Source organism: Pieris napi, chromosome 16, assembly GCF_905475465.1.
Source record: "Pieris napi chromosome 16, ilPieNapi1.2, whole genome shotgun sequence".
Lineage (NCBI taxonomy): Eukaryota > Metazoa > Arthropoda > Insecta > Lepidoptera > Pieridae > Pieris > Pieris napi.
In genome coordinates, this window is record NC_062249.1 from 7417472 (window position 1) to 7430660 (window position 13189).

At 33.5% G+C, this 13189-nt stretch overlaps 1 protein-coding gene across 2 annotated transcripts in view; it reads right to left on the bottom strand.

The window, feature by feature from the left end:
- The window catches only part of LOC125057118 (phospholipid-transporting ATPase ABCA1), a 44412-nt gene that overhangs the window by 26312 nt on the left and 4911 nt on the right, over positions 1 to 13189 (bottom strand). For both annotated transcript variants that reach the window (XM_047660597.1, XM_047660595.1), the window contains exons 6-7: positions 6229 to 6370; positions 3552 to 3731 (exon numbers count right to left, since the gene is read on the bottom strand). In XM_047660597.1, the coding sequence (XP_047516553.1) occupies positions 3552 to 3731; positions 6229 to 6370 (322 nt within the window). The remainder of the gene's footprint in view (positions 1 to 3551; positions 3732 to 6228; positions 6371 to 13189) is intronic.

Consider the following 13189-nt stretch of genomic DNA (forward strand, 5'->3'; position numbering starts at 1 on the left):
ACACAATGTTTGGGGATTCCCTGTTACCATGGCAACGGATATAAAACTTATTAAATTACGCTATGACGGTATTCTATATGTATACAATAAACACCAATGGCAAGTAACTAGGCATTTATGTATGGGGGAGGTAAGTTCGTAAATCATATTTTTTGTAGGAAACACCTGGAAACATCTAAGCATTTCAAACTGGCCAACTTATGAGCTGTTATTATACGAATCGCTATAATTTTCTGTAAAAAGGAACAACTATCTAATGGTCTATATACACGATACGATAGTAATCGACACAGTGGGTCATATTAGTGGAGTTAAACTAGGTATATTAACTATTACTTACTTGTGTGTAAAGTGAGTTTTCCTGAGCGGAATATTTGTTTAAATAACATTATAAAGTACGATTAACCATTGCGTGTCGACTATCGAATTTGTTTGGGTAACTAGTCCCGATTAGGCAGTGATATTTTTAGCATTTTATACGTATTATTTAGGATAACATTAATCTTGTACTGTACAATTAATTTTTCATAAAATCTAATATAGGGTGTCTCAGTAAGAGTGCACTTTTTAAAATTGTAATATTTTTGTTATCCTGCAAGTGGCATGTCAGAAATTTGACAGGTGTCAGCTCTGTTTATTCCGATTATTAAAAATGGAGCACTTTTTGAAAGAACAACTAGTTATAATTGTGAAAACTCATCACAAAAGTAACGCTGAAAACGCTCGCAAACTTCACCAAATTTTCAGCCGAGAAAGTGCACCTAATGTGTCAACCAATCGAAGAGTGGTCAAAAAATTTGAAGAAACTGGGTCAATTATGGATTATAAGAATCCTTTGCGTCAACGTACCGGTCGGTCCCTTGAAAACATTGCTGCTGTAAACGAGAGTGTCGCCGAATACCCGAAAACATCGATTCGCAGCAAATTTTGACTAAAGACCTCCACCTTCATGCGCACAAGATTCAGTTAACTCAGGAGCTCAAACCAGCAGACCAAGGAAAGTACCAGCAATTTGCTCAATGAGTAATGGAGCAAAGGGAAGTCGATGCCAATTTTTCGAAAAAAGTCTTCTCCGATGAACAGAACAAATTATCTCACGAAATTTTGATGTCAACTAGCCACCAAGATCGTGCAATTTAACGCCGTGCGATTTTTTCTTTGGGGTTTTGTGAAATCTCGAGTTATTTGCAAATAAACCCGAAACCATTCCTGAGCTCTAATCGGAAATCCAACGCGTCATCGGTGGTGTGCAGCCACATCTCTGTGCAAAAATCATGGAAAATTTCATGAAAAGTGTAATGGCCTGACATCCGAGCCGTGGAGGTCATTTGCCGGTTATTTTATTCCATACTTAATCGGAACATGTCTTCTTTACAATACAATAAAAATATCAGAAGTATGTCATTAAATACTTGTCTTTATTTAAAAATGAAAAAGTGCACTCTTACTGAGACACCCTATACATACAGGATCGCAATGTGTAATTACACAACTATTTCACAGTGAAACGTTTGGTTTCGCTTTTTATTTATTCATTATATTTGTTTTATTCACAATTTATAACGACAGAGGTGCAGACATAAAAAACCTAATTGATTTAAAAGAGTGACGGAGAGTTTTTTGCCAGTTCTTCTCGTCCGCTCTACGGGGTTGAGCAGGTGTATAAAATAGTACCTTAAATTCGTTAAAGTATAAAGCTCAATTTTTTTATATTTTATTAGGAATAACTTAAGGAATCTCGTCATACATTGCCGGACACTTATGACAGTTGCTTCCCTCTGCCAGACACCCCTAAACATTAATAAATTATAATAATACTTTCGTTAGAGTATAAAAGCTAAATTTTATATATGTTACTTGGGGACCTATGAAAAAATGATACCTCAATAGCCGGACAGTTTCAATGGTTTTTACACCTTGCCAGACATATTTAAAGCCGCGCGTTCAATGCCAGAGGGCTCGCGAGTGCGTTGCTGGCCTAGCGATGACGATAATGTCATCTATAGAAGATTTGTATCGGCGTGTAACTTGCGAATATATAGTTAATGTTGTGGAATTCATTTCGTTCAGTATCAAAAGACAATATAAAAACATCTGCGAATCTCACAATTTAAAATTTTACATCAAAAACATTCACTTGTTACTTTTACTTTTTAGCTAATAAAATTCACAAGTTTAAGTTATTGACCGCATTCAAGTTCAATAACATTACAAGGCAAACATGTCTCTTATCTTACTCGGCCACCGGGGAACTGTGTCAAATACATTTAATAATGTTCTGTTATATCATAAAAATAACATGCATTTAATGTTAACAAATTGAAGAATAACATTATGTAAATGCTTATTTAAAGTATTACATTTTTTCATTGTTTTTTTTTATAATGCAGGCGGCAAACGGGCCTCAACAATTTTGTTTAGATTAATATTAATAGTAATTGCATAGTAGCTTTGAGGCTTTTTTTATATGTTTTAGGTAAAGACAAATTACTCCTACACGTGAATAAATTGCAAGTGCAAAGAGAGCTGTTGCAATAAATGGTTAATTCTCGGAAATACGTCTATTATGATTCATTATAATAAACGTATTTCCGAGAATTCGACATTGTTTTATTTACGCAAATAATATAGAATACTGTTTCAAAGAGTGCAGGAAGACAATAAACGACCTTTTAAGGAAGATTGGGTCCTTTATTCATACCCAAGGTTTAATTAGGGGACACGTTTTAATTACAATGCGGGACTCGAAGCTTATATATTATATCTAATATATAAAATTCTCGTGTCAAAATGTTCGTTCCCATACTCCTCCGAAACGGCTCGACCGATTCTTATGATTTTTTTATGCATATTCAGTAAGTTTGAGAATCGGCTACTATCTTTCAAACCCCTAAATGTTTAGTTTTACTTTTTAGATTTTTTTTGTTTTTATTCTCTTATATACATGCAGCATACAAAAATACATACAACCTTTAATTTTCACCCCTCTACGATCAACCCCTATTTTTCGTTTGTTAATAATTATGACTTGAACTCTGAGGTTTATAAAGAGAAAAATTCACAGAACAACCTAAAAAGATTTTATTCCGGTATGTACTAAAAAGGTAGGCTAAGTAAAATCACATTAAGGAGAAACGAACGTTCGCGGGGCAGCTAGTAGACTTATAAAAAACGGGATGTGGTGTAACGGGTATAATCGATACATTTTAACGACAGCTGATGACTAAAACTTACACGAACATCGTAGCTTTTCTGAGTCCAGAATTATACTATGTAATAGCAAATCTCGATACATAGCAAAATAACCTCAAAATGGCGGCGCTGCCCCTCTGCGCGAGATGCGTCATTATTCTCGCTCGTAATGAATTCTTTGATCATAAAGCTATCCAGTGGTATAATTTAATTTCCAATGGATAGATTCGAATTAGGTTTTTTGGGTTTATTAGCAATGTAATGACGTATTCACAGCAAAATTATTACAATTTTAACAGAGTAATAATAACCAAGAATTTTTTGTGTACACAATCTATCAACATATAATAAATTCTTACCTTGAGACGTCCCTTCACAGATTATCAGCATCTGTAGTACGAAGCCCATCGCAGCATTTGATATCAAACTGAGTAGGAATTTCGTATGTAGGCTAACATCTTCGTAAAGCATTTGCGTTAGAAAATAAGCTGAATATGTCGAAAACCACATAAGACCCATGAATGAAGCCGCAGTGTTTGCTGAAAACGATAACTATTCTTAACAATATTTCAATATATAGGTACTTACAAAGATTATCAAAATCTTAATATACATATATTACGCGTCACGTTGTTTGTCCGCTATGGACTCCTAAACTACTTAACCGATTTCACTTAAATTTGCACACCGTGTGCAGTTTGATCTAACTTAAAAGAAAGCTTACATCTTAATTTATACCCGCAATATTATTTTATTGCAAATTATTTGATATTCACAATTCTAACAGATGGCGCTGTGTTTGAAAGTACCAACGTTTCACATAAGCTACAATTTAATGGAATCTGTGTAAAAAAGCATGGTGGTCCTCATGACTGGTGTTCTCCTAGCGTTTCCCATGAATAGTTGACTACTATGTAATATAACAAAAAACTTAGCCACAGCAACGCTTGGCCGAGTCTGCTAGTATCTTATTGTTGTCATATTTAATAAATATGTTTTTCTTGATTTCTCTGTTTTGGTAAGTTTATGAGTTATTAGTTGTCTTTATTATAAAGTTCTCTATCGAACTCTGGCACTTCTTGACATTTCATTTTACTGATTTCTTTAATTAGTCGCCTGAAAGAGCATTGTCCCGTTGCACCATGTTTTATTAAGTTTATTGTTAATGTTATTTAATTATTGTGTAAATAAATGATATAAATTAAGACGTTGAATATAATATGAAGTCTCGTAGTCCCGACTTATGTCACTTCTTTCTTTATATATCTACTTGCATTTTTAAATAATTTCCCAGGATTCTTATCGAATAAACAATATCAAAATAACTCTCAGGTTAATGGAGCCAATAGGACGGTTTCATATAACATTAGTATAGCAACTCCAGGCCATTCATCGGATCACTCATAAAAAACCTCATTAGGAGGACATAATCTAGTGGCGCCACAACCCTACATAGATCTTGGACTCATATTACATACGTTTTTTTTTTTATATGATAGGGGGGCAAACGAGCTTGCGGGACGACCAAAAAGGGCAGTCCACGCAGCCCATAGACACCCATTTTAGTGGGTGCGTTGCCGGCCTTTGAGGGAGGAGTAGGCTCGTTTTTTAAAAATTTGGAGGTCGTATCTCTGAGGGAAGACCCCCCCCGGGAGCCGATTCCACAGTTCGCTAGTTCGCAAAAGAAAATGCCTCATGAAGCGGACCGTGGAAGACCTCCAACCATCAAGATGATGCTGGTGAAATTTAGAGGTCGTTCGGCTCGTACGGTGTTGAAAAGAGGCAGGAGGGATCAACCCAAACAATTCTTCTGAACACTCTCCGTGATAAACTTTGTAAAAAACGCAAATAGACGCAATGTCTCTGCGTAGCGATAAAGAATCAAGCCGATCAGTAAGACATTGGAGATTGACAATTCGACAAGCCCTTCGCTGAATTTGGTCAAAAGGAAGAAGCTTTTTTTTTCTTTGATCATTTTGATTTTTTCAATAGCTGATCAGCGTTCTGTCAGTTTGCCTTCACCGTAAGATTAATTGCGCACATAGATAAAAAAAACAAATGCAACGCCGTGATTCGAACGCACAAATCACGCAACTGCTATCATTATAACTATAAATTACGAAATAAATGACACGCTATCGTTTTGAACGTTCTCTAGGCACCCCAATTTTAGATATTTTCATGGTATACGGAGGGACAGATTGACGTATGACGATTAAAAAGTGATTAGTGATATATATGTTTCAATTCCCATACAAGAGAACGTATGGCAGTTTACGATTATCGTAGCTCACTATATATGAGCATATAATTGGTATGTTACGCTTTGGAAGACAAATAAAGCGAATCATTCCCCACCAAGGACGTCACGAGACTTCAAGAAAAAGTGTAATTAGCTTTTTCATACAAAATTTTTTAGATGCCTATAATGTACAGTAGTACCGCTTTAACTCGAACATCAACTATCAAGGGCGACGTCAATAAATTCGAGTTATAGAGTTTGCGACTAATGGCGACTAGGATTTAGGCAGATTTTGATTCAACTTGTAGTAAAGTTAAGATTTATTCGTACTAATTTTGAGTTAAGGAGGTTGTTAAAAAAGGAAACCCATAACAAAATAATGAAAAAGGAAGTCAAAAACTGGTTTTTCTTCTAACTATTGATGTAATATGTTTCAAATATCGAGTTGTACATATTGTTAAATAAAAAATTGGTATGTTCGAGATAGACAGGTGCAATTTAATTTTTCGAGTCTCGTCTCGTCTATAAAGACGGAAAATATGTAAAACAGCTTGCAGGAACTTTAGAGATTTTCGAGTAATAGAGAGTTGAGATTTCGAGTAAGGGAGGTTCTACTGTATTATTATAGCCTCTTTATATACATAATGAATAATATATTACTATTAATAATCCTTAAATTTAAATTCCAATCTTAATTGATAATTTCAATGTATATAAATTTTAAATGATAAATAAATTAAAAAATACTTAAAATACTAATATTCTACTGTATATATTTTATTAATAAGACTCACCTCTTGTAAAGAACACGCTCACCATGAAACAGAAGGCAAGAGAAGCCATTACAAATAGAACCATGAAGAATAGAAGGACGGACCACGGCGTGTATGTGAAGACAGAATATCGTTCCCCATCTTTGGTGGCATTAAATGGGATCTGCAACAATTCACCAAACAATTTTGTTTTTTAATAATAATAGTGAGACTGGGACAAAAGTATTTCAATTTCAATTTTTTTATAAACGTCATTGATACGTATTAGACTGGGTTCACACGGCATTGTCCTGCACGTTTTTTTGCAGTATACGTCTTATCGAATAAATAGTGGCATATGTATTGTACATGGACCCATTCACACGGCGTTTGTACTGCAAAATATCGTACACCGTTTATACGTTCAAACGAATACTCAACGGACTTGTCAAGCAAATCGAATGAACTTTAACGTAAATTCGGTTTAAAGGGGCACATAATATAGCTGTCTCGTTTTCGCTCACTGTGACAACTGTTTGAAGACTGCGAACTAAAAATTCAATGTAAAGATTCTTTTTACTTTATATACACCATCTCTTTTTTATTCGCTTTGTTATATTCCTACCTAATTGCCAAGTATATCTTCCATATTTCGTAAACATTTGATTGTCCTCGTTTTAACATGGATAATGCTTCAGAGAAAAAATTAAATAACCGTAGAACGAATAATTTTTGACCTTGAGAACACTCAAGGAACAGAACACCGTTGTATCCATTTAAATATTCTAAAGCCAAGATTTCATGAATATAATAATGCATTGACGTTAGCAAATTACCGTTAATGTTTTGTGGCAGTTGTGATTTTATATAATAAAATTATTACGAATGAAAAATATTGTTATTTTCACGGTAAGTATCTATATATATAAAAATGAAACCCGTTTTCCGTTGTCACGACATAACATGAAAACGGCTTGACCGATTTGTCTGATTCTTTTTTTATAATATTTCTTGAAGTACGAGGATGGTCCTTACCGAGAGAAAAATTTAAAAAAATTGAGTGAACAAGTCTAAAAACAACACTTTTCTATATTCCCATACAAAATTTTCGTAATAATATTTAGAGGCAATTTGAACTTTAATACCATATCATAAAGTTCAAGTGTTAGTGGAGGGGTTCCGGGAAGGTAAACTTTTATTTTTTGACATAATTTGTTGTTTTATCAACTTTATTTTTTTCATCTTACTAGCTAGACCCGAATAGCAGAATAAGTATTAAAAAAAAATAAAGAATCGACTGTTAGGCGGTACGATGTTCGCCAGGCCAGCTAGTTTGAAATAAAATATTTTTGACAAGCCCACTTGGCGGCCAAAGAAGTCAGCTACCGCAACCTATGGACACACATGGTAGTGGTGGTGTAGTTTGAGGGTGGAGTTCTTTTTTCAATAACTTGGTGCTATCTCCATGGGAAATTTTCCACTGTTAAACACTTTTCCGTTTGTTCCACGCTTAGTAAAAAAGTCAATAGAAACATTAGAATGGAAGAGTAATGTAGGCATCCCAGAGGTACCCCAAGAAGCATAAAGCGTAATTAAACAATGATTTTGGCATTGTATGTGTGGTATAGTGATTTATGAGAGCCTAGCATAAATACCGCCAAAGGCCTATTAATACTATGATAGTTACTAAGTGTAAAGGTCAGCATTAAGAATTTATTGTGATGTTATTGAATAATGACATCATATTGTACATAGAATCGAAATGTTCATTGGACTTTTACGTATTTCTTAGAAGATTTATTCCACGATCATAAATGATGGTATAATTTCGCAGTAATACCTATGTGTTCAAATAATAGGAGTACGATAAACCCAGGGCACTTAATATAAAATATCAAACGTCAACGGACCGTTATGAATTCATTAAATAATGACGCAAGAAGATTTAAAATTATTAAAATCATATGAGAATCGTAAATGTTTTTCAATTGAATATTTTAGCATCAACATCTTTGATTTATGGGATGACATATGTTTACGGGTGTAGGTATATAAATTTACACAAAACTTTGGAGGCCAATTTGTTATTTACTACACTATTTATATAACTCGACGTTTTAAGTGTTTTTCTAGTGCTAATACTGTAAATATATATGATTCCTTGGTATAGTACTGTATTGGTACTTTTATTATACATACTAAGATTGAGTTTTAATGGATATTTTAGCTCTTTGACTTTGATGACCTATGGTAATAAAATACAGAACAAGCGCGGATCTGGTGGGGTTGTATTTGTATTGTTATATATATATGGTTGTAGAAACGTGCTCATACATATACAATTTTTAAATTAAATAACGCGTATTGTATTGTTTATAATGCCCCTTATTCATTGTTGTAAAGACAATAAATTTTTCATATAGTCGAGTAAATACCAATACGGAATAGTGCTCTACTAAAATAAAAGCGAAAATATTTGGCCGTGCTCCAGTAGAGTAGAGCTACGATAAAATAGAGAGAAATTACAAATCCTTCATATCACAACTAGTAGCAGTAATGCACCTGATTTACGAAAAACAATTCTAGATTTGATTAAAAAATACAAGTATTAGTTTTTTAGATAAATGTCTCAAAAATAACTTTAAAGTATTGCCCGATTTAAACTGCGATATTTATAATACATACTTTAATTGAACCCATGCACTCTCACGGCTCATCCAGTTTCGCATATTCCAAATTTTGCCATAATTTTTTATTGGTTATAATCAGATATCGTGGACTTACGACATCGTGAAGGAGTTTCCCAGTGGATGCAGAGATTTTATTGCAATACCCGTTGGCAAAGCTTTATTTAAATAAATAAATTATCCTTTGCTGTTTGTTCTGGTGTCCCTGTTATTATAAGTGCAAGACAGACATCAAATGGCTATTTCATGTTTTGTTATCAATCGTAACATTATTTTAGCTTATACAGTGGAATCTGGATAACTCGAAGGAAACGTCAAAAAACATCGAGTTAACGAGTTTTCGACTTACTCGACTTTACAAGAACTTTGAGATCCATATAATGGAATGGAAGGGAATGGCAATTTTTTCGACTTAACGAGGTTCGAGTTATCGAGATTCCACTGTAGTACTTTAATAAGAGAATAAATTCTGGCGTTATTATTCCAAACTTCTATATTTGATATTTATAGCCTGTAGTAACAATAAAAAAATCGCTAATGCCGAATTGTGATTACCTAGCAGTTACTTTATTGCGTAGTAACTCTATGGACTTAAATCTACAGAGACCGCGTGTTTTACAGCTGATACGCGTTACCTGTATTAATAGGTATTAGAAGACTTCATTACGAAAAACACATTTCATTTATTTATTCCTAATTTGTTTCCCAATCAAAAAATCTTAAAGCAAAGCTTTTCTGATATTTATTTCAGTTAGGCTTTTCTGGTATTAATGTGAATATAATACACCCATAATGGCCAACCCATTTAGAAAAAAGTCGCCTGAATTTGATACTGATTATGTAGGAGTCTCGGGGGACCTTTATTGGAACCCCTCCAGGTAATTTTGACGAGTTGCGTCTAAGTATAAAAAATATTTTCCCCCATAAATAGTATAGCATTGAGATTACACAAAATTATAAACCAATTGTCTCACGTAATCGATACCTTCGTGACACGTGACAGTGCAAAACCTTGAGCTCACGTATAATTCGCAACAACTAATATTCAAGAATTTCTCTTGTTTCTCGTAATTAGCTACTTAATAGGTGGGCTAAAATTTTTAGACTGACACATAGATCCTAGTATTAAATTAATATGAAATTTAGTTAGCCCAACCTGTAAAAGACACGTCTATATATTTTACAACTGTCGTCAGTCGTACTATTAGTTAGTGAGATATAATATTTTATAAGGAATTCGTTTTTTGGCGAAAAAAAAAAACGATTGAAGCCAAGGCTTGGCTTTATAAACATTATTTGGACTCTGCACCAGGAAAAATCGTAGAGAAGTGGATTGCAAAGATTAAACCAGGCGAAATGAGCACCGAGGACGATGCACGCAGTGAAGCCCCAAAGGGGCTGTTACCGACGAAAACATGAAAAAGTCTACAAAATAATTTTGGACAACTGAAAAGTGAAGTTGATTAAGATAGCGGAGACCCTAAAGATTTTAAAGGAAAGTCTTGGACATATCCAAGATGAACATTTGTATATGCGAAAGCTCTGTTCAAAGTGGGTGCCACGCGCGTGCACCAAATGATGATTCTGAGAAGTGTTTGAAACTTGAAATTGAAAAATTGCTATGAATCCAAATTTTTATGATTTGGCCCCTCCCCGACGTGCTGGAGAGAAATTTTGCGCTGATGAAGAGGTAATCGCCGAAACTAAAGCCTATATAGAGGCTTTAAAAATTGTATCCAAAAAATTGGAGGACCGCTATAATCGTTGTATCGCTCTCGAAGGCAACTACTATATTGAATATTCAAATGAAATTCTATTAAAAAAAGTTTTTTTTCTATGTTACCCTACGAACTTTTCAGCCCACCTGTTATATATGTACATTGTACAAGTACATATATAAATTATGTCGCATTTACCCTAAGATTAGCTTACACATTTATATTCATATTATTTATTTTCTTAAGATTTTAGTTTTAGTTAGTTTATTTCTAGTGCTACATGTAATTTATGTATTTTTTTTAAATTATTTATGCACTTCTTGTACTTTACCCTCAGTAGGTGTTCCTTTTTTATTTTTCCATACTAGGGTTGCCTGAAATAAATCGCTTGTTAGCGAGAAGGCCGCCCTTCACCTAATAACTTATGTAACGAAGTGTAAATAAATAAATAATTGTATGAAACTTTATTGTATATCGAGAATTGATCACAAAGTACCCATTGTATTGAAAATCTTGAAGCTTGTTTACACAATAGGAAGTTACACAATTGACTATAGTAACGGCGTATTTTGGGTGTATAAATATAAAAGCGTACACAACAAACATTGTAGCACTGTTATTTTATATTAATTTCATACGTTTCAATTGCTAGTGAAAATATATATTTCGAATAATCTCAAGCAACAATAATCAATCTAAAACTAAACTATGAATGCGATCGAAATGTGTGTAGAATTTTAATCATACAATTTACGAAGCAATTATCTCAATCAAATGCCGCAACATATACTTATTAAACGATAAATGGGACAATAATTAAAGCTGACATACGATTACAGTACTGATGGCAACATACAAATTTTATATTTAAGCATCTCTATAAACATTTAATAAGAAGAAAAAGTAAAAACTTTATTCCAAAATAAAAAATATATTTAGTCAAAAAAAAAGTGTAAGAGGTATACCTACCGTACTTAATGTCAAAATTGTGGTGTGATTTCAAAAATCGAATTTGGACGATTTAAAAAACTAAAGTTTCAATTATGTATACGTGAGTTGGTAAGGAACGTGGCGTATAACTTGAATGCATTGGGTTCGATGTACAAAACTATAATTATATGTCTTGGGTGTCATAAAAAAAATATATCGAACAGGAATATGGCAGAATATTTAACCGAAAACAGTTTATAAGCAAGAATTTTGTAATAACAATTCTATGTCAAATGTCTTCTTATTTCTTTGAATCAATATTACTCTGTAATTGTGGGTTTAATTTAATTGAACGAGGTCGCGCGAGGTCATTTAAAGACTTGTGTATATGACTCAGCATGTTTATCTAGGAGGAAATGTTTTATTAATAAATCATATTTTATTTGCGTTATAACTCATATATGTTAAGAGGTCAGTATTAATATAAAAAAAACTATAAACGCTTTTTGACTAAGGGAGCGTTCAAGTATTACGTCACGCAATTTTAGGAAATTATTGGAATCCCCCCCTATGTAACGCGCCGTAACGTTTTTCTGTACCCAATAGTAAAACGTTTCGTGACCCCACCCAGTGACTCTTTATACCTAAAAGGTATATAGGGAAGAATACTTTATGAGGTGTAAAGTACTGCAAAGTCAAAAATAATATTAACAATAACGCGTAATTCAATCTCCGCCCCGCATCGTAACATTTTACAAAAGGACCCCCCCCCCCCAAATTCGTTACGGAATACTTGAACGCTCCCTAAGACAATAAAAAAACTAAGTTAATAAAACATTATTGTTTCTTGTATGTTCCTGAGCAGAGATCATTCAGAGCAGTCCTATGAAGTGCTGGAATCGCCCACGAGGCAGACACATCTCCCAATAAACACAATTGTTGTCGGGAGTCGTAACAAGGGGATTTATACTCTATGCACATTAACAACTAAGCTGGCTTTCCTTTTCAACTTTTTCAAAATTAATTATTACTAGATGAGGTACCTATAAACTTAGTAATATGAACTATGGTTTAACTTTTTACGGGCTTGTGTTGGCTGGTTAAATAAATAAACCAATTTATTAGCACAAACGAAGATTTAAATTTAATACAAATTATATTTTTTACCAGTTTAATGAGTATCAATAAATCATGTCGAATTATAAATTATACTCGCATATTTTTAAGAATATTAATCGATTATACATTCATAGAAATCTTTTTAACAGTTCTAATTAATATTGATCACTAGCAATTGCATATGATTTATATTGTCCGGGTGCAGACATCGCAAAGGAAAATCTATTTTTTGCGAGTACAACACATTGAAATAAAACTTCCTTTGAAAGGAGACGGCTGAAGGTTAAACATTTCGATTCGGAAGACTTTTTTATTAATGAAAAAATGCCACGGAGTATTTACCGGCTCTTTTCAGAAGAAAAAACATAAGCCGGTAAAAATTTCAGATTAAAACATCAAAAAGTATATTTGAAGTGAAACTTCTTTATCGGGGTTGGAAAAAAATTTAGTGTAACATTTTTGCGTTACGCGTCACATTTTTCCGTTACGCGCTATGTTGCTTTTTGAAGTCAAACTTCTTTATCGGCGTTTAAATATGACATATAGTAT